Source organism: Leopardus geoffroyi, chromosome A2 (assembly GCF_018350155.1).
Source record: "Leopardus geoffroyi isolate Oge1 chromosome A2, O.geoffroyi_Oge1_pat1.0, whole genome shotgun sequence".
NCBI lineage: Eukaryota > Metazoa > Chordata > Mammalia > Carnivora > Felidae > Leopardus > Leopardus geoffroyi.
In genome coordinates, this window is record NC_059331.1 from 19,502,355 (window position 1) to 19,529,621 (window position 27,267).

General features: G+C 55.1%; 2 protein-coding genes across 10 annotated transcripts; one reads left to right on the forward strand and one right to left on the reverse strand.

The window, feature by feature from the left end:
* Window positions 1-2,536: 2,536 nt before the first annotated feature.
* On the reverse strand, window positions 2,537-11,126 carry CA2H3orf18 (chromosome A2 C3orf18 homolog). Of its 3 annotated transcripts, none has more exons than XM_045492938.1 (6): window positions 10,718-11,126; window positions 9,512-9,628; window positions 8,768-9,156; window positions 6,083-6,108; window positions 5,406-5,553; window positions 2,537-4,158 (listed from the first exon to the last, which is right to left on the reverse strand). In XM_045492938.1, the coding sequence occupies exons 3-6, from the start codon at window positions 8,999-9,001 to the stop codon at window positions 4,078-4,080; spliced, it is 489 nt and encodes a 162-aa protein (XP_045348894.1). In that variant the 5' UTR covers window positions 9,002-9,156; window positions 9,512-9,628; window positions 10,718-11,126; the 3' UTR covers window positions 2,537-4,077. The 3 variants fall into 3 exon arrangements, with proteins under 3 accessions (XP_045348894.1, XP_045348895.1, XP_045348896.1); XM_045492939.1 differs by having other exon boundaries at window positions 10,612-11,126; XM_045492940.1 differs by lacking the exons at window positions 8,768-9,156; window positions 9,512-9,628; window positions 10,718-11,126 and adding an exon at window positions 7,677-8,567.
* A 1,279-nt stretch (window positions 11,127-12,405) lies between these two features.
* Window positions 12,406-22,403, forward strand: HEMK1 (HemK methyltransferase family member 1). 7 transcript variants are annotated; one of them, XM_045492930.1, is made up of 11 exons: window positions 12,406-12,774; window positions 13,531-13,910; window positions 14,209-14,300; window positions 14,613-14,706; window positions 18,735-18,869; window positions 19,199-19,263; window positions 19,544-19,593; window positions 20,516-20,624; window positions 21,462-21,557; window positions 21,706-21,819; window positions 21,983-22,403. In XM_045492930.1, the coding sequence occupies exons 2-11, from the start codon at window positions 13,683-13,685 to the stop codon at window positions 22,041-22,043; spliced, it is 1,044 nt and encodes a 347-aa protein (XP_045348886.1). In that variant the 5' UTR covers window positions 12,406-12,774; window positions 13,531-13,682; the 3' UTR covers window positions 22,044-22,403. The 7 variants fall into 7 exon arrangements, with proteins under 7 accessions (XP_045348886.1, XP_045348887.1, XP_045348889.1 ...); XM_045492931.1 differs by having other exon boundaries at window positions 12,406-12,499; XM_045492933.1 differs by lacking the exon at window positions 21,462-21,557 and having other exon boundaries at window positions 12,429-12,499.
* The last annotated feature ends 4,864 nt before the right edge of the window (window positions 22,404-27,267 follow it).

The window sequence follows — 27,267 nt, forward strand, 5'->3', positions numbered from 1 at the left end:
CCTAGCCCTCTGCTCCCCACACAAATGCCCTCCTGAGCTGAGCCTCTAGACCCAGGGTTTCCTCTGTGGTGGAGGAGACCATCCCTATTTTTTGTTCCTCCCCAGCCCCCTATGCCTGCTGACTTTCCTCTAGGTCCCACAGGTGTGTGGAGGTGGTCTCCCCTTGGGGAGAACAGACACCTACCCTGATCTTCTACTTGCAGAATCCAAGAGGCCAGAGTGATGAGTGGGGGTGAGCACCACTGCCAAGGGGCTCTGAGGTAGGGGTGAGAGAGGGCAGACCCAGGCGCAGATGGGACAGCATCCCAGCCTCACCCCTCTCCACTGTACCTGAAGTTCTCCACACTCTCCTCTTCCTCCCCCGCCTCCTCCTCCTCCCCCTCCTCCTCTCCCTGTACTTTCTGCTTACACAGTTCTTGTACATTTCTCAGCTTCACTGGCCTTTCAAAAGAGGCCTCTGTACAACCATAGATACCTCTGCTTGCAGTTCCCCTTGTCCTGAGCCCACAGAGGCCAGGCTGGTTGGGGTGCCAGACCAGCGGCTCCTGGGGTTCCCTTGGATACCCTCAGCCAAGACGCTCCACACTGAGGACTGCTGAAGGGTGCAGTTGGACAGGATAGGGTGGGTTATCTGCCCTCAGCCTCTGAATGCCCCCCGCCCCGGCACACCTGGCCCTTACCCCTGCGTTCTTTTGCATATAGATGTAGATATAAAGATATATAGACATAGTGTATGTATGTATACACATCATACACACACACAGTCATTCTTTTTTTCCTATTTGACACCTGCTTCCTCCCATCTCAAATGGAGGTGCAGACACCAACCAATGGAGCTAGTTCACTGACAGGATCACAGTGCTGGGCTCGGTAATGTTTCTGGAAGGAATCCATAGCAAGGTTAAACTGCTACTGGTTTCTGAGCTCACCTCCACAAGAATGACCTTTACATTCTGAAGGTGTCCCTGATGTCTGCCTGCAGCCAGGCAGTGGGGTTACTGTATACACTTTGGCTGGAAGTTGACACTTCACTTCACTAAACAAGGTGGCTTCCTCTGAAGGTGCCCATCCACGTCCACGCTGATAGCACCCACTGCAAACTGCTGCAGCTTTTACCCTGAAGCCCTGGTTGCTATTCATTTATAGAGGATTCGCTTAGCGATGTATGTGTGTGTGTGGCAGGGGCATTTCAGAAGGGCCTCCTTTAACAGACAAGTTCAGGAGCGATAGGGCAGGCAGGTGACTTTCTCACCCCATTGGCCTCCTTCTCTGGTGAAGAGAGTTCTGGTCAGCCCGCCAGGCCCATGGTCACAAGGACACATCAACTGAATCCTTCCACCATGATATTTATTGATCCCATGCTCTGTGGAAGACCTAGGAATGTGCAGGGAGTTTGGGTCTCCTCCAGGATTGGGAGAGAGAGCTAGCAAATAGAAGGTGGGTAGGAGGTATCTGCAAAGGGATAGGGATGAGGCAGTGGCCCTGTCACTCACAAAAAGTTGTACTGTCCACCTACCTGGGCTCACCCTTCGGAAAGGGCATGGAGCAGGCAGCAGGAGAGAATGGCGACAGGGTCCTTCTGGAGCCTCCATCCTGGCCCTAGTCCCTAGGTGCTAGCCTTACTCCATAGGCCTCATTCTTTTAGGGTCCCTTAGACACTGAGTCTTCTGTAGCTCCCACATTTTTGGATTGAGGGGTTATCCAGCAGGATGGGGGGCACACAGCCCATCCATTCCTCTCCTCTCACCCCATGACCCTTAAGAATCCTTCTGCTAGTCTGCGAGACCAGGGTCATCACTGACAGGCCCATCTGTGTGACCCCAATGAGGGTGGCCTATGGAATGCTTGGGGCATCACCTTTACCCAGGGCCCTGGCCTGCAACCCCGGCTCCCAGCCTAGCCCTCTGCCATGGAACTGCTGCTCACCCTGTCCTTGTTTCCTATGCTGGCCTGAAGGCTCAGGTCTTTAGGGGAGGATCTGGATATCACTTAGAGTCTTGGTTTGTGGGATTTTCAATGCTAAAATTGGGCAGTCCTGAGAAAACCAGGAGAGTTGGTCACCCTGGTGTCATTCTCCCCAAACCCTTCTGAACCCTGTAGGTGGTTTCCACACAGATGACCTCAAGGCTTCCCAACTCTACCCACTCCCTGCACCCTGTGATCTGGGAAAGACCACATTATTGTGTTCCCTTTTGTGTTTCAGACCCAGTTCCTATGGATCCTGAGGCACCACACCACCCCCTAGTCCTTGGGGCTCAAGCCCCCTCCTTCCTCAGGTCCCACAAGGTCCTGTCCACTTTGCCTCTCCACCCAAGGGGATGGTAGGCATTGTGACTCCATCCCACAGTTGAGACACGAGGCCCCACAGCAGCCTGAACTCAGGGCCAGAGGCATTTCATCAGATAGTTCAAGGAAAACCAATGGAGCTGCCAGCTCATAGCTGGGCTCCAAGTGACTATGCCAGGCCCCCACATAGCCCTTCACCCATCCTGTCCCTCCTGGTGTTTCACACCCCAAGTGTCACAGACTCACACTCTTTTTGTGTAAACATCTTAATTACATCTTTAATGCTCTCACATGGAGATGCTGTGAGTTAAATTACAGCGTCTGTGCATCCTAAATTACCCACAGCCCTCCAGTTGGTTCAACTGCTAATGTATTTATAGCATCTAGAGGAGGGAATACATCCCAAATCTTCCCTACACGGGCCTCCTTGGCCCTCACATCCTGACACATGGTATTTGCCCAACAGAAGGTCTGTGCTGCTGCCCCCGCATCCCCTCCAGAAAGCGGAGGACAGCAATGGTGGCGAGGCTGGGCATGGGGGCATGCTTCTGTGCATGCTCACGTGCGCATGCATGCTCAGAGTAGAAAATTGCTCAGCTCCTGGGGTCTGGCTTAGCCCCATGCCTTGCTCACATGCCCCAGACTGGTAGAATTCCTGAGGGATGTGGGGTGGGTAGACAACGGGTGGGTGGGCTATGCTATCAAATGCTATCAAATAGGTCTGTTTCCCACGGGGCTACCTCCACCCCGTTTCAGGCAGTCAGAAGTCCCCAGATAGCCCACAGCCTGTGACCAGTGCCCTCAGACCAGTAGCCTCTCCCACAACCCTAGATCCCCAATATACACCAGGACAGGGAACCATTTTCAGAAGCAGGTTACCTGGCTTGTAGAGCCCAGTGAAGAGATGAGATGGGCAGCAGGACCTTCACCTTGGCTTTCCTTTCCCTTCAGTCCCGAACACTGAAGGCCGAGAAGGTGGCCTATCCTGGTGCTCCCACACACATCAAGGGGTGGGGTAGACTTGGAGGGTGGGACCCATGCAGAAGGTCTTCATCCTACCCTGTGCTGGGATACGCACATCCTACCCTGCACATGGGCACATTCACGCACATGTCTGAGGCCTTTCAGCAGGTCCAGGCACTGTGTCCCTCTACACCCATTCCCCTACTTCCTTTGCTCTTTCCCAGCCAACAGCTGGCTGCCAGGGAGGGTGGCTGGGAGGCCTCATGGACCCTCCAAAATACAGATGGGCCTTGGGTAGGAGCAGCCCTCTTCCTGGCATCCTCGCCCACTTGGCAGTTCTTGCTTCATCCCTGGGCTTCTCCTGGGGCGACCCGGTTGGTTGCCTCTCAGCACTGTAGAGGAGGCTCCAGATTCTGAAGACAGGTCTCTCCCTGACAAAGGGGAAACCCTCCCTACTCCTCTCTCCTTTCCCCTCCCATCCCATGTCTCCCCTCCCCCCCCCCCATTTCCTCCACATTAGAGGAGCAGACCATGATGTAAGGAGTCTGGGGAGGACACAAGGAAGCTAGCATAGCTCTCAACCTTCCTGACATGAAGGATGCCCTCCATGCCAGGGCCCTCAGATCAGGGGACGTCAGTAGCCAGATGTCCAGCCTGCCTGGCCAGGGCCTCTCTTAGAGCCTGGAGAGTCAGCAGGTGGGTCCTGGGAATAGCTGGGCCTTGGCAGGGCAGGTCCTGAGAGTAGGTCTTAACAATCACGGAGTGGGCAGCTCAATGGGCACTGTGGCAGGTGTCTTCATCAGAAGTCCAGGCCTGTCCCCGGGGCACTCATGCATGGATGGCATTGGCTACGTCGGTGAACACCAGCCGGCTGGGCCTCTGCAGTGGGCCCTGAGAGGGGAGAGTGGTCTGCAGAGAGACAGGGGCATCAGGGACCTTGACCAAGGCCATTCACCTCCACCCTTGCTTCCGGGTTTGTCTGTTTTCACTCGGCACCAGCTACGCCTTCCATTTGGAATGCTCTCCTTGCAAGTTCAGCCTGGATATACCAACCGGCTCAGATGACCGCCCCCCCCCCCCCCCCACCAAAAGCCACCACCAGTTTGCTAGCATGCACTTGCCCTGCAGGCCTAGAGGCTGGATTAATTATGCATGCACCACTCTCTCCCAGCAGAAGGGGGCCCACCTCTGTATCCCCTAGCTCTAGCACAGGGGCTGGACCAGAGGAGGCAGGGAGGCGCACAGGAAACAACTGTCAAATTGTCAGTAGTCCCATGGGTTGGGTGGACCAAGGTTCTCAGCCTGATTTCCCAAATATCCCAAGTGGGGAATGTGTCCTGATCAGTTGCCACAGAACTGGTGGCAAAATCACGAGGTCTCTGGACTTCCAGTCTGGACTCTTCCTGAATCCAGTCTCCTAATTCTGCCCTGGCAGGGCCAGCGCCTCCCCCCCAAGCAACCTGTGGGGTCAAGGCAAGGAGAAATGCAAAGGGGTTTCATGGGTCAGGGAGAGACCAGGCCTCCTCATGTTGCTCTGGCCCTTGGGAATTTTAGGGACTGGTGGCAAATGGCCATGCAGCCCAGTGGCTCTGACAGGGTGGCCACACAGGTACCTAACCCTTTGGATGTAGGAGGCGAATTTGGCTGGGGTCTCCACACACCCAGCGTTTGTCAGTTGCTAGGAACCCCCTAGTGTAGTCAGAGGTGCCCCTGTTCCAGAATCTGACCCCAATCATGATGTGCTCAGGACCAGGGCCCTCAGGGGGCAGAGGCACCAGCCTCCCAGTTCCAACAATCTCTCCCATCAGTCCTCTCCTGCTTTCCTAGCCAAGGCGTGGGGGCACAGAGGGCAAGAATTAGGACTTTCATTTGCAGACAAGAAAGCAGAGGCTCAGAGAGGCCAAGGGGCTGCCAAGATCACTACGTTAGCAGGGGTAGAGCTGGGCTGGATTCCAGGGCTGCCCTGGCCTCATGCAGTCAGTTTATAGGTGGCCACAGGGAAACTCTACCTGTTTCTAAACAAACCTGACAAAACCCATATACCCACTTGACCGTATGGCAGGTGCTGGAAAGCTGCATGAGAAAGGAGGGAGGGGTGGGGGCAGAGGACTCATGAGCAGCCTGCAGTCTGGGTGGGGAGCCTGGTTAGTGCCCACCTTGCCCTGCATGGCCTGCATAGAGGCAGCAGCCTGCATGGAGGCAGCGTCCCGCCCGTGCTCCAGCAGCTCCTGCTCCAGTTCATCTTGTTCCTCCGTAGGGTCGAAGTTGTACATGGGCATGAGCTGGTGGCGGAGCTTCTCCAGCCTGGGGGTGGGGGGAGGCTGCTGGGGGCATGGCAGGTCCTTGCCCTCCCTCCAGCCTTCCGGGCCCTGCCTGATGCCCAGCCGAGCCATAGCACACAGCTATGCTTAGGGGGCCTGAGGTTTCCTCTGGGATTAAATGAAAGCTATTTTTGTACCGGCAGTACCACCTCCACCCCTCTGTTAGTTACCCACTCCTGGGACCAGACGGGGCCACGGCCCATGGAGGCATCATCTGTGGGGTCCATGGGGACTGCGTAGGCCAGGGCCTTGTGTGATCCACAGCCTCTGCGGGCCAGGCAGGGTAGGGGAGTCAGTGACCTGGAGCTCAGGGTATTGGGGCAAGGGTGGCTCAGCACTCCTGGAGGGAAAGTATTCATCCCCAGCCATGAGTGGGCAGAAGAGGACCTGACTCCCTGACCAGGGAGAGGGGCCCCAATGTTGGAGGGACTCTCTTTTCCCACCCATGTCTCCTGGAGTCCAGCCCAACACTGCCAACAGGCTGGAGTTTTGGGTGGCAACTGGGGAGTTACCTCTTCTTCTTCCTGATGTATAAAACCTGCAAGAGAAGGAGCAGTGTCAAATGGCTGGGAATGAAGTCCCTGACTAGTCAGCAGTCCCTTGGGACAGGGGACATCCTGAGGCTGACGATGGGGAGAAGTGTGGGTCCCCATGTCCTCAGGGGATTCCCTCCCAGGGACACACACATCCTGCATTTGTGCCTCCTTTTGACATTTATCAGCTGCTGACAGTGCCTGGGCTTGGAGGTGGGGAGCAGGCCTGTGCTTGAGGAGCCCAGCCTGGGAAGACCACGCAGTCAGGCCTGGCCTGCAGACAGGAGGACCCTATCTCTGCCAATATAGACTGTGGTTTCAGCCGCTCAGCACCTGCCTCAGACTCCTCAGGGCTGAGGGGGGAGGGAAGATTTCAGCATGCCCTCTCCTCTCAACTCTCCCCAGGGAGTACATGGCTTCCCCAGAGCCATGGATGGGCAAAAAGAACAGGGGGCCAAACTCTGCAGGGCAGTGGCTCTAGGCAAGGCTTTGGGCTGGGCTTCTGAGGTTTCCATGGGAGGCTGATGGGCTTCAGTGGACGGGGCCTGGGGAGGAGAGCATGAGCCCCTGAATAGCAGCCCAGACTGAACACCGGAGCTCAGATGCTGGAGGAACGTAGAAAGGCCTTGGGTCCTAATCCCCATGGTACAGACTGGAAGATAAAGGCCTAGGCAGCTTGAGGAAACATGCAAGACCTAAGAGCTCCAGGTGGGAGCAGAACATCCTGATACAAAGCACTGAGAAGGGAAGAAGGGCTGGCCACCAGGGCAGGGACTCCAGGGACCTCTGCCACCACCTGGCTGTTCCCTAAACTGGTGGTTTCTGGCTGCCAGGAGAATGACCACTTCTGCCTGGGGAAAAGCCATGTCCCTAGAGTCTGTCCTCTGTGGCTCACATATCCTTTGTGCCTCATTCACAGCTTGAATCTGGTTTGGTTTCCAGCCTGGCCCAGAGTTCCTCTTGCTGCTTGTTTCCTCGGAAACCCCAAAGGCCTGAAAAGAAACTGACTTGCCCCTTGCTTTCCATCCCCTCCAGGGGTCACACATGGATGATACCCTTGCTGTCCTGTGGAAAGGATGCTGGGGGAGCTCCAGGTCTCAGACCCAGCCCCCTATCTGCCCTGAACCAGCAGCTTCAGCCCAAGCACCTGGACTCCCTCTACTCCCTCTACTCTGGCCCTTCTCCAAACCCTCCTTACTGTCCTGTGGTCCTGTCCTACAGATGGGTCTTCACGAGAGTCCAAAACCTTTAACAAATCTCCATGCCATGGTCCTGCTCTTCCCTCTGCGCCAACTACTGACACCACCCTCCCACATACCTTCCTTCCAAATCTTCCCACCCCTCACCATCCAGCTGCAGTGCTGCCTTCTCCAGGAAGCCCTCCCATACCACTCCATCTGCGTGAGGCACACAACCTGGCACTGATTTGCCTCTCCTCATACCCAACATGGCCCTGCTGGGGGCTGGCATGAGAGGAGAGGAAGCAGCATTCAGGGAGCATCTCTGAACCTGTTCCCTAGTGCCCAAGAGCTATTTTCTGCCCTCCATTGCCTTTGTCCCACAATCTTCCTACCTCTCTGGTTTGGGCAAGAAGTTCCTCTATACTGGCCCTCTGAACGTTCCTCCAGAATGAAACGTAAGGGAGTGCTCCCAAATTCCTGGGACAAAATCTTTTGCCTAGAGTCACAAGGGCAGATTCCAGACCCCACATTTTCCCTGAGGTAAGATTGTTTCAGTTTACTTAACTGCCACATTGGTGCCATGGGGAAACATTGGCGCTCTGCCTTGCTCCTGCCCAGGGAGCCCACTCACTCTGTGTGTTGCATCCTGGCCCTGCTTGCTGGCCAGGAGTTGTTCCCTGGCAGTGATCCGGAGCCTACAGGGCCCATATGGCAACCTTGGTTTAACAGTAGCTCCAGCCAGGTCATGGATGGACCATCCACAGCCTTATTTGCCAGAGCAACCTGGTCCTGAGCCTAAGGCTAGCCATCAGAGTCTGCAAGGGGCAGTGGCCAGGATGCCACCATTGTCAGCCCACCCAGGGGACCACAGGTGCACCCCAACTCAGTCCCTCTAGGCTGCCCTTGGCATCCTTGGTTTATCTGTCTCCTATTTCCCCAAAGAAACACAGGGCAGGACCTTGTCTCCCTAGTCCCTGGGGGCCTGAAGGCTTGGTCCAGGGCAGATGCCCAGTAAATAACTGCCAAGTGAATGAACATTGCCAGCAGGCTGCCATGCCCAGAGCATCCCACCCCTACTCTGCAGCCCAGGTTCTATTCCCATCGCCTTCTGGCCTCTACTCCTATGGCACCCCTCCCCACACTTGCCTCACTGTCCTGCTTGCTGCTCACAGAAACCCCTGCCTGCCTCCCAACTTTTGCCCATCAGGACCCTCCACCTGGAACAACCCCCTCTCCAACTCCTACATGGCCCCCATGGCCCAGCTCAAGACACCATGTATCCTGAGAACCTTCTCTGGTTCTTCCAGTTGGAGGCAGCCTCTCTGGTCTCTGGGTCCCTAGTGGAAAAATACCTGGAGAAGGGGAAGATCGTGCTATCATTAACAGACAATTATCTTCTGATTAGAGTCTCTAAAATCTAAACACTGACCACCCTCCTCCAACTGACGGCCATCTGGATCAGCCCCAGCCTGCCAGCTCTTACCATGGCCACAGCCAGGCCAATCACTGTGATGATCCCAAAGGACAGAAGCATTGTGCCCACACCAGCTGTGCCACCAGCCACATCAGGGATTCTGGTGTCATTAAAGCTGGTGGCTTCTGTGCTGAGGGTAGTGGTCTCGGAAGCTGGCCCATCTGTGGCAGGCTCCAGGTCAGGCTCAGAGGTGGGTGGGCGGCTGCTGAACCAGCCCCTGGCAGATGGGATCCTGGAGTTCATGCTGATGCTGAGAGGGCCCTGGCTGAAAGACTGCCTGTGGTCAGCCAACCTGCCAACTTGATTCTGACATCAGTAGTGTTCGAGACCGTGGCCCCCCACTATACTTGCAGGTTGCCACCTCCTTGGATAAAGGGAGCTCCCTGGCTCCTTGGGTGCTGGAAAAGAAAGAATAAAAAACCATGAGGCTTAGAACAGGACTCAGTGGTAACATCAAGTACCCCTAAGTTCTGAAGGCACTGGGGAAATAAAAGTTTGAGGGCAAAGGCAAGTTCAAGGGACATCAGGACATGTGCTTTACTTATGTACAGTTCCCATGTGGATTTAGGAAGGTGAAAATGAAGCCCTTCCCCTTCTCTGAGGGTATGATAACCATAGTGATCGTACTTGGAAGATGTGAAAGGTGGCGGGGAGGTTTGAAAGAAAAAGTCTCTCCCCTGTGTTATAGCCACCTTCCCACCCCTACTCCCTGCATTTCCCATCTCCTCACTCCCTGCCCCCCATATCCCTCACCTCCTGCTTGGAGAAAAAAATTCTGCAGCTTTTTCCTTTCCTGGAGGGAAACACTTGCCCAAGAGTCAGATGACCTTAGGCATGTCACTCCACTTCTGTGTCTCAGTTCTCCTGAGTCTGAGATAAAACAAAAACAAAACAAAAACAAAACCCCACCTCCCTCACAGGTTCCTTAAAATGGCAGAATGAACTGGTCCCTTGAAAAGACTTAGCTCAGCGCAACCCTTGCCCACAGTAAGCACCCAATGTATAGACCTTCCCCACTGGGCAGCCCACTTGGGAAAGAAGCCCCTGGACCCAGCCAATTTTGTGATCCAGGCTGTGTTTGCAGCAGGGCAGGGCAGGTGTGGAGAGCCCAGAAGGCAGAAGGGGAGAGAGGCTAAGGTCAGGTCCTCTGGCACGACTTCTCTGCAGGCTCTTAGGGTCACAGGACCTCCATAGGGGAGCTAGGGGCTGCCGGAGACAAGGAAAAACCAGGTGAGCAGGGAGTGTGTCTTCGTATGCAGGGATGGAGCACCCACTCGGAGATGATTCTTCTCCCCTCCCTCCTCCCTTGGGAGGAGAGGGTGGGAGATGTGGCAAGAGGGTGTGGCTTAGGTCTTCCCAGGCCAGAGGGCGCAGGGTAAGGCAAGGTGGGAAGGGGGCCCATTCAAGCTGCCTAAGGGAAGTTCTAGGGAGAAGGGGGAGATACACAGCTCATGGCTGCACACATACCTCCCTGTCCTAGCTCATGGGTGTATGTGGGGTGCCTCCCTGTGCAGGTGCATGGGTGTGTGTGTGAGGAGTGTACACACTAATGATGGCTCCTTAGGAAGGGGTAAAGTTGGCAGAGGGATATGGGGGCTCATCCCTCTCTGCCCTCTCCCTCCAGCTAGGCTGAACGCGTCAGCAGCCCCAGGTTCTTCCTTGGCTCTGCCTCTGACCCCAGACATGACCTTGGGCCAGACCCTTAACTCTTGCTCTGGGCTGTCTTTATTCCTCGATCCAAAGCAGAGAAAAGGCCCTGCCCATCACTGTCTGGGACTGCCTGAGGGTCCAAAGGGCAAGAGAATGAAACGGGTGAAATGGGTTGGCACCGCGACCTCCGAGAACCCGCATACCGTTCTCTACCAGGTTCTTCAGTCCTCCCTGCTCCAATACCCATCCCCGCTCTGCGACTCTGTGAATCCTCCATTCTTGCACAGAAGCTGTGACCTCAGCACTTACTTAATCCTCTCTGGGACGCCGAGCTCAGCCGGAGAGGCTAGGGGTGATGGCGATCGGCAGGAGGCCAGGGCCGGGGACTGCGGGTCCGACCCCAGGTCCGCCCTCCCAGTGCGCTCCGAGCCGGGGCGGGGCCAGCTACAGCGCACCGCCGGCAGCCGTGAGTGCCGGCTCAGTCGGCTTGGGCCGGGACAAGCGGGGCCTGGACCCACCGCGGGGGTGGGGCCGAGGCGAGTAGCCCCAAGGGTCCCCCATGCTCCAGTGCCTCGCCTCTCTGCCCGCTCCGCGCTCTTGGCTCCCGATTGGCTGTCAGGCCCAGAGCCTGCCCGGCACTGGCCCGATTGCCTGTCGCTCTGATCTGGCTCCGCCCCCAGCAGGAGCCGGACACTGGGTGTCTGTTCTCGCAGCTCACCCCTCGCTCCCCGTGGCCTTTGCTGAAGTAGGGTCGAGGACCTTGGATGGCTAAGCCCTTCTTGCACTAGAACTCGGGCGGAGCTCTACCTCCGCCGAGATAGACGCGTGCGCCCGAAACGCAGGCGGACGCTGAAGGCTCGGGGAGAGCACTGGACTGGGAGTCCTTGGACCTCCATTGAACTCTGGCTCGCCCCTCTATGGCTTTGTGACCTAGAGCAAGATGCTTCCCCTCTCTGGGGCTCGCTTCCTGCTCAGATGGGCTCTACTGAGAGGCCTCTTGGGTAAACGCCCACCCCAGGCTAGAAATGGGGTAGCTTAGTTCAGAGAAGTTGGGAGCAGGATCGTATTATTATTATTGGATTGGTATTATTATTGGGCAGCCTGACACAATCCTACATATATTCCTCACAATAGCCTCCATCCACAGCGCGATCATCTCAGGGGAGGGACCCTTGGATACCTTCTAATCTTCGGATTTTCAAGGGAGTTTACGAGGATTAAGGGTCTGGGATCGAGCCCAGGAAACTGCATGTTTAATAGTAGTTAATAGTGATCTAGTTAACAATAGATCCTGGTGGTAGGAGGGTGTCAGCAGATCACACTTGTGTGGGACAGGTCACACTTTTGTGGGACACTGCCGTGAGTTTTATAGAAGGAGCAACTGAGGCCCAGAGTGAGCTGGCAACAGCCAGAGTTCGAACCCAGGTCTCCAGCATCCAAACCCTAAAACCTGGGAGCAAGAGGGTCAAAAGCGGCCCTGGGGTCTAGTGACCCCTGGCCCCCAGCGCGGCTCGGACCACTCTCGGCCAGGTCTTGAACACTGGGTCCCGCCCTCAGATTGCTACCGTCCCCACCACTGGAATCCATCCAAGTGCTGCTAGGCCTGTGCAGAGGCTACGCTAGACCATGCCCCTGGACATCGCACTCCAATTCTCAAACCCTGGGCTGGCTGCTGACAGCCCCGTTGTGGCTGACCACGCACCACCGCGGCTGGGTACCCAAACGCCTGCTCGTAGTAGTCCCCGCGGGCTGGGGCCATGTCCCCTCCGTGACCTTCAGGAAGAATGGGGAGACCTGGCTCCTAGGGCGCAACCTCCCACACATCCACGCACCCTGGCGCGGGTGGACTACCGGCGCACCCCGCATGGCTTTCACAGCCTCCTCAACAGCCCGCAGCGGCTTCCCGGGTGGAACCCAGTAGCACCAGGAACTCTGGAGCTGGGCAACTGGGTCCGCCCGAGTCCTTTCTCAGAAGCACCGACACCGGAAGCAGGGCGTCCGAGGGTGCTCACGTCGGGTCTTGCATATCCGGGGGCCATGCCCCGGCAGTTTCTGTATCCGGGCGGGCGGGCGCGGTAATTCTTCAGGCCGGTATGTGCTAGAAATGGGAACCGGGACAGGTGCCCCTGGACTGCAGCACTCTCGAGACCCCCACTCCGCGTTATATAGATGAGGAAACAGGCTTGGGGAGAGGCGACCTTGCCTCGGTCATTAACGATGCTTTGCAGAGCTGAGAGGGAAGCTGCGTCCCGGACTTCAGGCCTTGGCTCCTCCTGGGGCAACGCTCAGGTGGACAGAGCTGCTCTGGAGACCGGAGGACGTGGGTTTGTGTCCTGCCTGGGACAGTGCTAGCGAGGTGATTTTAGGCAAGTCTCTTTCCCTTCCAGCTGGTCTCTGAAGGTGTGACACTTAGCAGGTGCTCAGTATGCTAGTTTGGACCTTAGTCCGTGCGACGGGAAAGGGGACCACTGATTTTAAATCTTCTGTTAAATCTTGTTTGTGATAACTTAAGTATAAAGTTAACAAATAATAGTCAATTTCTTTTTGGCTGGGGATTTATGCTGATGTTTAGGATTATGGGTTAAACGGGGCAGGGGGAGAATTTTAGCATACAAATCAGTCCATGCAAAATGTCAAAAGCAAAGCAAAGCTCCCAAGCAAAGGCAATCTCCTCTCTTCTTGCAATAGTAGTTAAGAGCATGTAACATTGAGTCCCTCCCGTGTGTTGAGCTGACTCTCAGGCCCTTGACATACATTGTCTGCTGCACTGCTCACGTGGAGTTGATGCTATTCTCCCCATTTTATGGAGGACACTGGAACTCAGAAATAATGACTTTCCCAAGTCGCACACACTAGATGATACAGATCTGTTCAGCCCTCAAGCCTGAGCCCCGACCCATCACCAGGGACTGAGCTCTGGGTTCAGCCCACTTCAGCTAAAAACATGATGAAAACATAATTGGCCAAGACAAGAAGAATCAAATAAGTGGGTGAGGGTCTAAAATGGAGTTAAGGAGGTAGCAGAGCAAGAGCATGCCCTCTCTCAGGCAGCAGGTCAGGGAAGAGTGGGTCACACAAGACTCTCTCACACAAGCTGCTCTCCTGGTTCTTCTCTCTTCCAGGTTGGCAGTCACATTTGGATCAGAGCCACCTTGAGGAGCCAGAGCCTGTGACCGTCTCTACCTGGTTGGAGCCAGTGACCCATCTTCAGCAGCTGACATCACTTGGAAGACTTAGGGACCTGGGAGCACTCAGGAGAGCCTTTCCCTGAGACATGGAGCTTGGGGACCGAATGCTCCGGGCCCTCCTGTCTGGCCTGGGAAGGAAGGGAGGCACCAGGGGCTGGGCCTTCAGCTCATGGCAACCCTATCTGCCCCTGGCTAGGTTGTTGAGTGCCACAGAGGTGGTCAGCCACTGGACTGCAGTCTTTGAGAAGAGGGGCATCCCTGAGGCCCAGGCATCCAGTGAGTACATCGTGGCTCATGTCCTTGGAGCCAAAACAGTTAAGTGCAGTGTTGTTAAGAGGGCAGAATATGGGGGAGGGAGAACCTTAGGGAAGAACATCCAGGCTTTTCTGCCCCATTGAGAATGCTAAGCTAAGAGTGATGGGGTTTTTCTGAAGGCATGTCTTAGATGGATACTTATTCATTCACCCAGCTAACGTTTACAGTGTGTGCCAGGCAGTAGGGATCCAGGGATGACGAAGGTAGTCAGTGTTGGGCCCACAAGCATTGTCCACCTAAACCTGGGTCAGGCCCTTGGATCAGGGGAGGCAGCCACTCACATTCTCTGTGGGGCAGTTTCAGAGCCTGAGACCAGTACTTCGGACCCAGCCCCTGAGTCCTTGGCAGCTACAGCATGTGCAGAAGCTGAGTAGCTGCCGATTGCAAAGGTGAGCATCCATGGGCCAGACCTGAGGGCTCTGTGTGGGGAACAGATGTCTGATTTCCTCCAGCCCAACTAGTTCGTGGTCAGGGAGGAGGAAAGTATCCAAGGACTAGGAAGGTGTTGGTCTGAGGGGTTGATGAGAGGGGAATCAGGCAAGTAGAAAGGGAGAAGGGAGGGAGGGAAGGCCTTGGCTCAGAGTCCTGGGGCAAGGAGGACGACCCTGACGCTTTTGGTATCCCACAAGTTCTCTCAAATCAGTCATGGTCCTATTGGTCCAGGCTCTAGCACTGATGTCACCCAGCTGCCTCCTCTGTAGGATGCCTGTGCAGTACATCCTTGGGGAGTGGGACTTTCAAGGGCTCAGTCTGAAGATGGCCCCCCCAGTGTTCATCCCTCGCCCGGAAAGTGAGGTAGGTGTGGCACCAGGACAGGGCAGGATGGGGATGAGGGTGGGGTTTAGGGTACCTGTCTTGCTCCAGATTTCCTCCAGGGGGCGCTGGGACCCTGTGATTATTGTCCTCAGAGGCCTTGCTTTTCCATACTGGTGTCTCCTGGAAGGCTTGGTAGGTGGGGCCAAGAGTGTAGAGGTCTCCTTCTGGCCTCCTTGAGTGTCCTCACATCCCAGACCAATGTCCTAGCTCCCAGACATGGCCTATCCAATCCATGGGGGGAAAGTGCCTTCCTCCTATCTCAGGAGGCGTGGGTGAAGTGGATAGGGCTCCAGCTGGACACCCGGAGGCCTGGTACAGCTATGTGACCTCAGGAAAGTCATTGACCCCTCTGGGCCCACATGATAAAAGGGTTGGGCCAGGGAATCTGTGACTTGGTGGGTCTCTTAGATCCACTGTCTGGTCAGGTAATTACCCGTGTCCCTCAAATTACTAGGACTAGGGATTGGGTGGCCCTAGATACTGTCTGTTGGTAAGGCACCCTTATTGTGGGAGAGATGCTTTCTGTAGCCCTTCTTGGGCTTCCCCTTGACCTTATAGGGAGCCAGAGAGAACAGAGCAGGTGGATGGGGCTGTGTGGGGGCTGATGGGCAAGCTAGAGGGCACCAGGCTCTGAGAAGGAGTGTTTCTCAAAAGGTACCCAGGCATACAAACATTCCTAGGAAAGATCATACTTCATTCACCTGCCCAGACAGGTACCCAGAGTCTTACCTCATTTTCCTAGACTCTCTCCCCTGGCCAAGAAACCTTCTGACCCCATTCACTTCCACATCATGTGGTTCAGAGGCCAGGTCCTCACTTTACAGCCCAGTACTGGGAGGGACAGTAGGGAATCTGAGAACTACCTAAAGACACAGGGCTGCCAGTGGAAGGAACGTGGGGGCAGCACTCGGACTTTCTGACTCTGGGTCAGGGCCCCACATCTCCCATAGGGCTGTCCCATCTGGGATTGGATGAGCTGGGATGGAATGCGGAGATCCAGAGCAGGAAGTGGTGGTCTGCCACCTGTAGGTTCTTGGGAGGCTACCCTGTGTCTTTCCCAAGCATGTGACCTCTGGCTGGGAGCTCACTTATTGTCTCCTGAGGCTGCCAAGGGTCAGGACATGGGAGGGAAGCTACCATGATGACCTTTCAGTCCCCTCAGAGCTGATCTGACACCAGCCATGTGCTCCAGGGTTCTGAATGTGGAATGTGGACTTCTGGCTCACATGGGGGCCCCCCATTCCTGTGTGGGTCTGGGCCAGAGAGCAGCTCTGTTGCAAGGAGCAGGGGGAGGGGAGAACAGAGGGGGAGGCTGTGGTTGGGAGGTCAGGTCCTCACCTCACTGTGCAGACATTTCTGAGAACTTGCCAGGTTTGCCCCAATGTGAAGCCACATTGGGGGTGCTTTACCAAGAACTTGAGAGGACGTGGCCTGTGGCAGGGAGTAGGGAGAATGGGTGCAGGGAACAGTTCATGGTGCCTGTGATCTTTCTATCCACTGGAGGACAGTTTCTGATGATGGGGGCAGAAGTCAGAAATGTGAAGCTGTAGGTGGCATGTGGCTCGATGAGTTGGGCTTTCCTTGTGGGTGGGAAGGTGGCTCAGTCCCCAGGCTGGCGGTGTGTACAGTGGGAAACCCAAGGCTGAGAGTGTGAGCCATTCATATCCAATTGGGCAAGATGAGGCTCTGCGGGGTATGGGAGGCTCAGTGCCTTATCTGTGATTAGTTTGAAAGAGGCAGTGCCACCTTCATGGGGCTGCTGTCTCAGAGCATCCGAATGGAGGGTACTCACAGCAGTCAGGTCCTGCTGAGGCCTTGGGCTGACTTCTTGACAGAAGCTGTCTGTTCCCCACATTCCCTTCTATCCCCACCCCATCATGGTTTTGGATTCTTCCCTTACTCACCTAGAAGAGGTGCCCTGAGTCTGAGGCCAGCTCAGCTTTCAGCCTCCTCTAAAGAGCCACCAATTTCAGGCTGATGGAGGCTGGAGGCTCTTCACTTGGTGAGGAGGAAAGTTTGTGGACTTCTTGCAGGTGGTCTCTACCCCTATAATTGTCCCATAGCCAAGTTGATCCTCAAGTGGTCTGGAGTGTAATAGAGGGTCCAGGGGACACTCAGCTTCATGCACTCCCTGGGATGGCCGTTCATATATGTTGTATGTCTCTCTGAGGTCAGGGGTGTCTCTGTGAGGTGGCTGGCCAGTGTGGCTGTCCAAGGGGTCATTCTCCAACCAGAGTAGGTCTGTCTGTGGCCAGGAAACCAAGAGAAGTTCACACCCCTGACAAGCCTCAGCTGTCCTACCAGATGCTCAGTATGTGGCCTCAGTGCTGAGCCCGCAATCTCCCACCACAGCTCTAGACTTCTCGCGCTATGGTAGTCCCAGTGCTATGGGCCCAGGTTGCTGCAAGCACCCCTGCAATCTCCAGTAGTGCCTGGTACAGGACTAGTGGGAGCAAGTGAGGGAAACAGGAAGGGTTGAACCCATAGGCCAAGTCCTACCTGCCTTGAACTTGCTACCCTGGGCACAGGTGAGCTTTGCTCCTGGGATTGGGGGGCCTGGAAGGATAAAATGCCTTTTGGGACTCAGGACTGAGGAGCTTATATGGCAAATGGGTCTGAGTGATCTGGAGCTGTTGAGCTTGACTGTTGATATTTGATACTGTTGAGTTTGGGAGGACCTAGGGGAGTCTGAGACTTAGAGGGTAGCTTTCCACGACCACTGAGAGCTTGCCCAGCACTTGGAAAGTGGCCAGGAGGCCCCTCTGAGGGTCAGGCTTTGCCTGTGGGACACACTGTGATGGGTTAGATTCCTGGTCTTCCCATCATGGAGCCTTCAGTCTGGTGGGAAAAGCAAACTGCATCCTGGACTTTAGACTCATGGTGAGGAGCCATGGTAGAGAGAGCCTGGTGGGGCGGTGGGGGTGAGGAAGCCTTTCTGGAGAGGTGGACCTGTTTATAGATGAAGGGAGCACCCACTTGCAGACCCCTTTGCCCATTCCTGAGCCAGCCCTGCCTAGGATTCCAGGAGTCCCAAGTAAGGAAATTCTCCTAAGGGTTGTCTGTGAGAAGGAAGCACACTGCCCTTTCCCAGTTCCATGCCTGGCTTCTTGGGCCCTCACTCCACTGCTCATTAGAAACAGTTGGCTACTGGGCAGCAGCAGCCCTCCACTCTCACCTCCACCCTGTATTGGTTTCCATGCACAGTCCCTGCAGGTAGCAGATGGGTGGACAAGACTTGAAAGCCTGTTGTTTCCAAAGTGACAGTGTCTATAAGTGTCCCCAGGCCCCCAAGGCAGGTGCAATCAGGCACCTCCCACCACACTATGCCCACTTATTCCCATGCCTTGTGTATGCATGCCACAGCCCTCTTCGGATATGGGGCTTAGGTGGGACTGTGTTCTCCCTACTATGCCCCACCTCCATGGAGGCAATTCCCTGTCCCTCCCTGGGGGCCTTCTAAGTTCAGCTCTATGAAGAAGCTGGGGCCACTCTGGCCCCTGATAATTGGCCATCATGAGCTGTGAACCAGGCTCCAGGAGGGGCCTTGACCCCTGGGCCTTAGCTTCCTCATGGACCATTTGTGAGGATCCAACAGATTAATGGAGGGAAAGTTCTGGAATCAGGGCCAAAGAGGAAGTGGTCGAGGAACATCAGGCATGGTTCTAGCATTGCCATGTGCACAAAACAGAGGCTGTCTATAAAAGGCCTAGCTGAGGTTTATTGAACACTTACCATGTACCAGGAATGGGACCCATGTCTCACGAATGTGTTTCTGTTTAATGTCCCCAGCATCCTGATGAGGTGGGTTATCATCTACTCAGTTTCACAGGTGGGGAATCTGAGGCCTAGAGAGGCAGAGTGACTTGCCCATGGCCTGACATAAAGTTCAGTCTAGCTTTAGACACCCCCCTACATTGACCCCTCTAACCATGCTTGGGCCTCTGTGCCAGTACCCCCTGGAGGGCCGGGTTGTCACTAACTCTGATCCAGACCCCTTTGCCTCACAGGAGCTGGTTGAATGGGTGCTGAAAGAAGTGACCCAGAGTTCCTGTCCAATGGGAGCCCAAGGTGGCCCCCTCATCCTGGAAGTGGGCTGCGGATCGGGAGCCATCTCCCTCAGCCTGCTGAGTCAGCTTCCCCAGGTGAGCCTCCTCTGCGTCCCTGTGCCCCACCCTGAGTAGACTGGGATTACCACTCACTGTCCCACAGATCCTTTCCCCACCCGTTTCTGCTAGAAGCACTTGAGAGGAGGTGGCCAGATATGGGAAGACAGGGCTGCCCTCAGCCTATCATGGTCATAGCCTCTAACTCTTTTCCCCTTTTCTCTGGCCAGACCCTGGCTACAGAGAGGGGAATGGCTGTTGGGTATTTCCCTCCTCTCTGGTAGGGGTTGGAGGAGAGCTCTTGTCCCCAGTCCTGGCCTCTCCAGGCACCCTGCCCCCTACATACCCATCATTTATTCTTGGGGCAGAGTCGAGTCATTGCTGTGGATAAAGGAGAAGCTGCCATCTGCCTGACCCAGGAGAATGCTCAGAGGTAGGCGGGCTGGGGAGACAGAAGGTCAGGGTTGGGGAAGTCTGACTTTGGGACCTGGTCTCAATCCCTATTCAGGTATTAAACTCACTGATGTCTGTTTTCTACTCCTAAGAAAGGGGAGGTCGTGGGGGGGGGGGGGTTGCCTGGCATGGGTCCCACAGGGTTATGAAGGACAGTGGGCCCCAGATAACTGCCAGTCCAAGAAGAGTTTATTCTCATAGTCCTGGTAGCCACAAGCAGGAGCCTCCCCTGTGCTCACCCTCACTTCCCATCTCTTCAGGCTTCGGTTGCTGGACAGAATTCAGATCGTTCCCCTGGATGTGACTTTAGGTATCTTCCCTACCCATCTTCCTTGGGGTGGGGATCCTCAGCACAGGTGCTGACTGGTGGAGAGATGGATGGAGGGCTTCCCCAACACACACACACACACACACACACACACACACACACACACACACACACACTATCTTAGACCAATCCTGCAAGTCCCTGCTGCCTCCTGGGCTGATTTGACCCATGCAGGGACCAGCCACAGGGTCTTTGTTATTTTCTGAACCCCTGTAACTAGTGAGATTAACTAGGGCTTGCTTGCTTGTTGTCAAGAGATGAGCAGAAGCTCAGGAGAAAAGCTTTAGGACCAGAATACTTTAATACTTTAGTGCCTACCCATGCTGCTCCTGCCTGGCCCAGGCACAGCACAGCTCAGCCACACCTTTGCAGAGTGTTCTTGGGTTCTGGCTGCAGTTCTGGCTTCATTACATATCCACAAGATCTTTGAGCCTCATATGCACCCTCCATAGAGTGTGATACACCTGGTGTGGCACCTGGCACCTGGATGGAACGGACAAGCAGAGTTGCCAGGAATTGACTGACTAAAGCCAGGCATGCCTTCCACACACCGAGTCCATGTTGGCTATGGGGCAGCATATGGCAGGGCCAGTAGGGTTACAGAGAACAGAGGCTCTTGCATTGACCAAGCAGTCAGAGAGGTCTTCCTAAAGGTGGCACTTGAGCTGAGATTTGAGAGGAGGGAGAGAGGGCAAGGATATTCCATATGAAAAGTTGCCATCTCAGAGTATACATGCTCCTGGCCAGGCTGCTGGCCGGGGACCCTGGGCACTAATTTGCAGGTCTGGGTTATCAGATCCAGAGATAGGCCCATGGTGTGGCTTGGGGAGGGAGACTACCCAAGGGACATGGTGGCAGGTAGAGCTGCCACCCAGTCTCTGCTGTGTGTTCCCTTTGACCATAGAGGGGAGCTGGTCACACCTCCTGCCCTGGGGCCCCATGGACTTGGTTGTCAGCAACCCTCCCTACATCTTCCACCAAGACATGGAGCAGCTGGCCCCTGAGATCCGCAGGTACAGGGTATGATAGGAGGGAGCCAGGCCTGAGAAGGCCTTGGGGGATGTGTCTGCCCTGGGGGAACTACACCATTGGGAGGGCCAGGGAGGGAGAGGGGACTGAAAGGGACAGTGATGTTGAAAGACAGGTTCAGTTAGGAGCCCACAGACCTACTCGGTTCAGCTTCTGCCTTCCCACTTAAGACCACTGAACTTCTCTGAGCCTCATTTCCTGCCTTTGAAAGGGGAGTGATAGACCTTCGCAGGGCCATGAGGAGGACTTAGCAATGAATAACATTAGACATGGTATAGAATACATAGAGGGTGCTCAAATGGGTACATCATTTTACAGAAGAATGAGGCCCGGAGAGGGAAGATGCCTGGTCCAAGGTCATGTAGGGGCTTAGCAAGAAGGCTGGGACTAAGACCCTACTCCAGGCTTTGCTGTGAGTCATCCTGTTCTCAAACAAGGGCTGAGAACTAGGGGTAGCCCAGGATCCCTTGGATGAAGCAGCAGTAATGTGGGTCAAGGTGCTGGCTCTCCCTTTCCAGGCTCTCAGGAATGGTCTAGCCAGTTCCAAGCCCCCCCCCCCCCCCTCCAGACTAAGCATAGGAACAGCCTTGCCTTGCTATCAGTCAGTGGGATTCGCTAAGCACTCCCAGTACTGTCTGGTAGGCTGCTGCCTATAGGAGGTAGGGGCATCAGAGCTGCTGTTTGGGGTCTCCTTCCTCTGTGTCCTCAGATTTTCCTCTCAGCCCAGAGTGTAAGTTCCATGGGGCCCCTTTGTGGAGGGCCCTGCTCAGCTTAAGATATCCCCTGTCCCAGACTCTCACCTTCCACTGTTTTCCCTTCAGCTATGAAGACCCAGTAGCCCTGGATGGTGGGGAGGAGGGCATGGACATCATTACCCACATCTTGGCCCTGGCACCTTGGCTTCTGAAGGACTCTGGGTATGGATAGGGCAGGTCTCCTGGATCTGTCCCAGTGTGTACTAGGCCTGCCCTGACAGTCATTCTGCCCCCACACCTCCCGGTCCAGGTAACCCAGAAGTGCAGGTCCTAGTCCTGCCTGGTTGAGCTGACCCATTTCTCCATGTAGGAGCATCTTCTTAGAAGTGGACCCAAGACATCCAGAGCTTGTTGGCAGCTGGCTTCAGAGCCGGCCTGACCTGTCCCTTGATCTCGTGGCTGTGCGCAAGGATTTCTGTGGGAGGTGAGCTCTACCTACCCCACCCCTACCTCCATAGTCATAGCCACACTGGTTCTTCCACTCAGGCCATCCACAGCTCTGGCTGTGGGGAGAATGTGCTGTTCCCACACTCTGCTCATCCCCTGGGATTCAGGCAATAATTGGCCTCTTGTCCCTGTCTCCTTAGGCCCAGGTTCCTGCATATCCGGAGGTCTGGGCCACAATGTGGCTGCCTTATGGAAGCCTGACCAGGGCCCCAGCCTACCAGAGTGCCTGGCTGATCCTTCTTCCTGGAATGCTACTTGGAGGGAGGTGATGGCACTTTCTAGAACCCAGATGCTTATGACATTTCCCATGGCTCTGTGATTCCCCAAGCTTCACATTTCTGGGAGACTTGGGGATAGAAGCAAGGGTGGGGATGTCCTTCTTGGGGTGGCAAAGAACGAGGACATCCATAGTTTGGCTAAGAGCTGAGCAGACCTAGGTTCCCATTCTGGCTTCCCATCACATCAGTGTGGCCAAGGGTAGGTTGCTCAGTGTCTCTGTGAGTGGAATTGCCTTGGGGATGTTGGGAGATACGGCCAATAAAGTGTCGAGAGACCAACAAATAGTCGTCTAATGTTTTGTTACTGTGATTTGTGGGTCCCCTGCCCCCTTGTCCCCAGGCAGTGCTGGGAGTAAGAGCTTCCTCCTGCTCCAGCAGAACTAGCCATCAGTCTCCCGTCTGGTGGGAGTGTGAGAGTCCAGTGTGGAGAAAGGCACATGGGTGCTCCTTTTGGCCTTGGATGCCAGGGCCTTGGGACTGATCAACTCACTCCTAGGGTTCGACCTAGCCCTCAACTGCCCTAGGTACACTCCCACACACCCTGACTGGGTCTAGGCTCTGAGCACAGGAATGTCATCTGAACTTCAGCTCAGAGCTGACTGTCTGCTTTCTGGAGGGGATTGGGCTGAGGGTCTTTGGTGCACAGTTCTGGGGTCACCTATCCTCATTTATCTCACTGAAGGCTTGAGCCAGTGAGGAGTAAGCAGCGTTTACGTTTACTTTTTATTCTCATAGCTTTTGGCTAAAACATTCCTTCCAAGTTGACCTTGCAGTTTCAGGTAACCCATCTGTCCCTGGTTGTAGCTGGGGAGAGTGAGAAACCCAGACAGCGCAGGTAGCTGGTTGTGACCTCCACCCAAGCTCTGGTCTGTGCAGACTTGTGGCCACCAGGAGGCCCGAAAGCCCAGCCCTTCTGTCCACAGCGACAGGAAACCTCCCAGTTGGCAGGTGCTGGTGTGAATCTGCATCAGAGTGGGTCCTGAGGAACATGCCAGACCAGACTGGCTCATCCCACTGGCACTTTCAAGGGCCTGACCTGGTGGTACGGTGGCCAGAGGCAGTATGGTCTGGTGGTCAGTATCCTCTGCTAAAGCTAGGATGCTTGGCTCCAGGGCTGTGTCTTGCACTGGGACCTCGGGCAGCTCCTTTCCCTGCAAGAAGCTGGCTCTTCTGGCTCCAAGGCCAGTGTAAGGTGGCAGCCTCATTTTAGCCTCAGTCAGTCAGGTGGGGTGTGAGCTGGCATCTGAATCCTCACTCCTCCAGCAGGGACTCCCCAAGATAAGATGTGGCCTGCCTGACATCCCGTGGTGGGAAGTAGCCAAGTGGAGATGGGAAGTTAGGTCCCTGCCTTTGGGGAGTCTGTATTGCTGGGCTCATACCTGGCTTGAGTGACCCACTCCTTCCCCTACTGTGCTGAGGGTCACATCTGCCTTAGCAGGGGCCACACTGCAGCTCCTAAGGCTCCTGTGTCCTGCTCCTTGCCCAATGCCAGCCACATGGACTCCAAGCTCCTCCTGACTTCGTTTGAGGAGGATCAGGGACTCCCCATCATGGCTGCCTAGAAGGAACCTGGGAGGGTACTGTAGGGCACAGCCAGAGAGAGGTTCCTGGCTTTCTGAGCCCCCTTGTGCTCTCCAACCTCTGCCTACATAGGTCCTTACCAGTATCGCCCATCTCTTCTGCCTGTGCCCTTCAGCTCCTGCTGTCTTCAGCAGCATCTCAAGGCAACCTGCCCCATTGTTCCACAGCCTGGGCCACACCTCAGCCAGTACTGGCTTCCCTGATGGTTTCACTCTCCTGGCCTTGGACCTATCACCGAGGAAAGGTCTTGGCAAGCATGTGGATATGTCACCCCAAGAGACCATAATGATGGGAATTACAGTGTCGGGGCAGCTGGGGTCACAGAAGCAGGAGCAACCTTTGGAGACAACCTTCCTAGAAAACCATGAGGCTTGACTCCTCTGATAAAGAGATGCAGGCCAAGTGGACTGGCAGGCCGGGCCTCAAGCCTGCAGCTAGAGGGGTGGCCAGAGGCCCCTGTGGGGACCACGTACAGCACTGGCTTGATTGGGCCTTGGACATTGAGCTCTGATGTTGAAGCCACACCACCCTGAGTTCAGATCTTGGCATCTGCCCCTCACCAGGATGTGACCTTGGCCAGATGACTTCACCTCCCTCAGCCTTGGTTTTCATACCTGATAAATGGGACCCTGTGCTTTATCTCATAGGATGGTTCTGAGGAGTCCGCGGGATGCACCTTTGATGGGGCATTGTGTTTTCACCGCTTGCTCCAGAGAGCAGACATGTGGGGAGACACAGGGAGGGCCTGTACCCTTGTGCGTCTGTCTGGTGCTTGACACCAAAACAAAGCAGGCAGAGAAATGGCGGTTTGGAAAGGAGGGAAGGCAGGGATTTCACTCTTGGGCTCTTGACGTCTACCTGCTCTCTGGAGATGGAGCCCCCAAGAGGCTGGTAGTCTGGCCGCCTAGATTTCCCTCAGCACCTCCTCTCTGCACTAGGACTTGAATGCCCTGAGGTCCAGGCCACAACAATCAGTGGCTCTGCCCAGGAAAGCCAGGCTCACCTGCCCTATCTCCTCCCTCCTTCCTGGGGCCAAAGCAAGAGATGAGTACCCCCCACCCCCGCCCCAGCATGTGTTATGGAGCTGATGGTAGAGTCCAGGCTCTTCAGACCCCTGAGATCTTGAGGGATGTGCCTACTGCCCTTCCAGCCTCCTTCAGCCAACCCTAAGCATGGGCAGGGGGTGTAGGAGTCCTTGACTGATGTACTCGGAAAGCAATTCCATCCTGTTTGCTGACAGTTGAGGAAACAGGCTTTGTCTCACAGTTGGGTGCTTGTCCTAACTGCCCTTAGGTTTCTCCATGGGGGCCCATCTAGCTGCCCTATTGAAATGTACCCCTCAACTCGTAAAGCCTTTTCTTTTTAATTTTTAAAGTTTTTTAAATGTTTATTTAAAAAATTTTTTCTTAACGTTTATTTATTTTTGAGAGACAGAGAGAGACAGAATGATCAGGGAGGGGCAGAGGGAGAGGGAGACACAGAGTCTGAAGCAGGCTTCAGGCTCTGAGCTGTCAGCACAGCTGACATGACAGCCCCCTGACATGGGGCTCAAACCCATGAACTGTGAGATCATGACCTGAGCCAAAGTTGGATGCTTAACTGACTGAACCACCCAGGTGTCCCAATGTTTATTTATTTTTGAGAGAGAGAGAGAGAGCGAGCACAAGTGGGGGAGGGGCAGAGAGAGAGGGAGACAGAATCTGAAGCAGGCTCCAGGATCTGAGCTGTCAGCACAGAGCCCAACACAGGGCTTGAACTCACAGACTGTGAGATCATGACCTGAGTCGAAGTCAGACGCTTAACTGACTGAGACACCCATGTACCTCGCCCCTAAACCCTTTTCTGCCACCACCTGTACCTGGACCCTGGGCCATTGACTGCTGCCAATCCCTGCCCTAAACCCTTGGCTGTCTCCTCATGACTTAAGTATGGTCACTGTGTCCTGCAGAGTCCAGGTCTGAAGAGGTGGGAGGGGGGTGGTGATGGCTGTGGGAAAGGCTCTGTGTGGACCCCTTTCAAAGCCCCATCAGTGCTCTGAGTAAGCTTCCATCAGAGCAAAGTGTTCCACTGCTGACAGGCTTTGAGAACTGCTTTAACCTTTTCAGGCCAGCATGTCCTTCCCTGTCCACCTTCGGATTCTTTTGTCCACCGCCCTGGACTGCAGCTTCCTCGCAGGACTCTCTATTCCCTAAACATACCTCCTTCCCTTTGCCCAGGCAGTGTCTCCCATCAGGAATGCCTTGCCCACCACTGCCATCCAAATGATCCCTCCCCTCCCTTCAAGCTCCAACATAGATACTGCCTCCTCCAGAACACCCGCCCTGATCTCTGTCCTCCCTCCCTCCTACATACCATGCTCCTAGCCCAAACTTCTGCCAGCACTGATGACATTCTGCCCCATGCATTTGGAAACCTTCCTGTCTCCCTCATCTCTCTAGGGCCCCATGTGGGTCTGGCATACCCTAAGGTCAGTAATGTCCACTCATAAACCAACAATGTGTGTATTTTCTAGAATGGAGCTGGAACTTCCTGTGTGGCTCTTGTCTGATCTGACAGCAGCTTTTGCATATTCTGGTCAATAGGGAGAGAAGAAGCTATGAGGGCCCAGCCTCCCACCCAAGCTAGGCAGCTGTCCGAGTTAAGCCATGGCTACTAATGGGCTCAAGTGCACCTGATCTGTGCACAGCGGCTGCGCCAGGAGTACAGGCTGTTCTTGGCGGCAACGGGGGCAGGTGCCAGGTTTCCTGGAGCTCTGGGCCCTGGCCAGCCCCCACCCAGAGTCTTGGCCAGAACAGCGGCCTGATCCCCTGTCAGGACTCCTCAGTCCTGGACGAGGCTTCTGGATGGGGCTTGGGATTGGCAAAGCAACCCTACCCCTCCTGTGGCAGACAGAAAAATGGCCCCTAAGATGTCTGTGTCCTAATCCCCCAAACCTGTGAATGTGTTACCTCACATGGCAAAAGGAACTGCAGGTGTGATTAAGTTACGGATCTTGAAATGGAAGGATTATCCTGGATTATTCAGATGAGTTCAGTGTAATCAACAAGGGTCCTTATAAGATGGGGGTGGGGAAGGAGATTCGAGGGAAGCAGAGGTCACAGGGAGGCAGTGTGCTGGAGAAAAGGGCCATGAGCCAAGGAATGCAGACAGCCTCTAGACACTGGCAAGGGCGAAGAAATAGATTCTCCCCTAGAGCCTCAAGAAAGAATAGAATCCTGCCAGCGCCTTGATTTTCGCCTGGGGAAACTAATTTTGGACTTCTGACCTCCGGAGCTATAAAATGATAAATTTGTGTGGTTTTAAGCCACCAGATTTGTAGTAATATGTTACAGCAGCAGTAGGAAACTAGTACAGATTTTGGTACTTGAAGTGTTGCTGTCACAAATACCTAAAAATGGAAGTGGCTTTGGAAATGGGCAGGAGCTGGAGGAAATTTGAGGTGCATGATAGATTGCCTTGAATACCTCTGCTCTGAGAAGGGGGGTGGCTGAGGTGGGGATGGGGAACACCCCTCCATCTGGAGACCTGAGCTGCCCAGGCTCCCTATCCACAGGTTTAACGTGGTA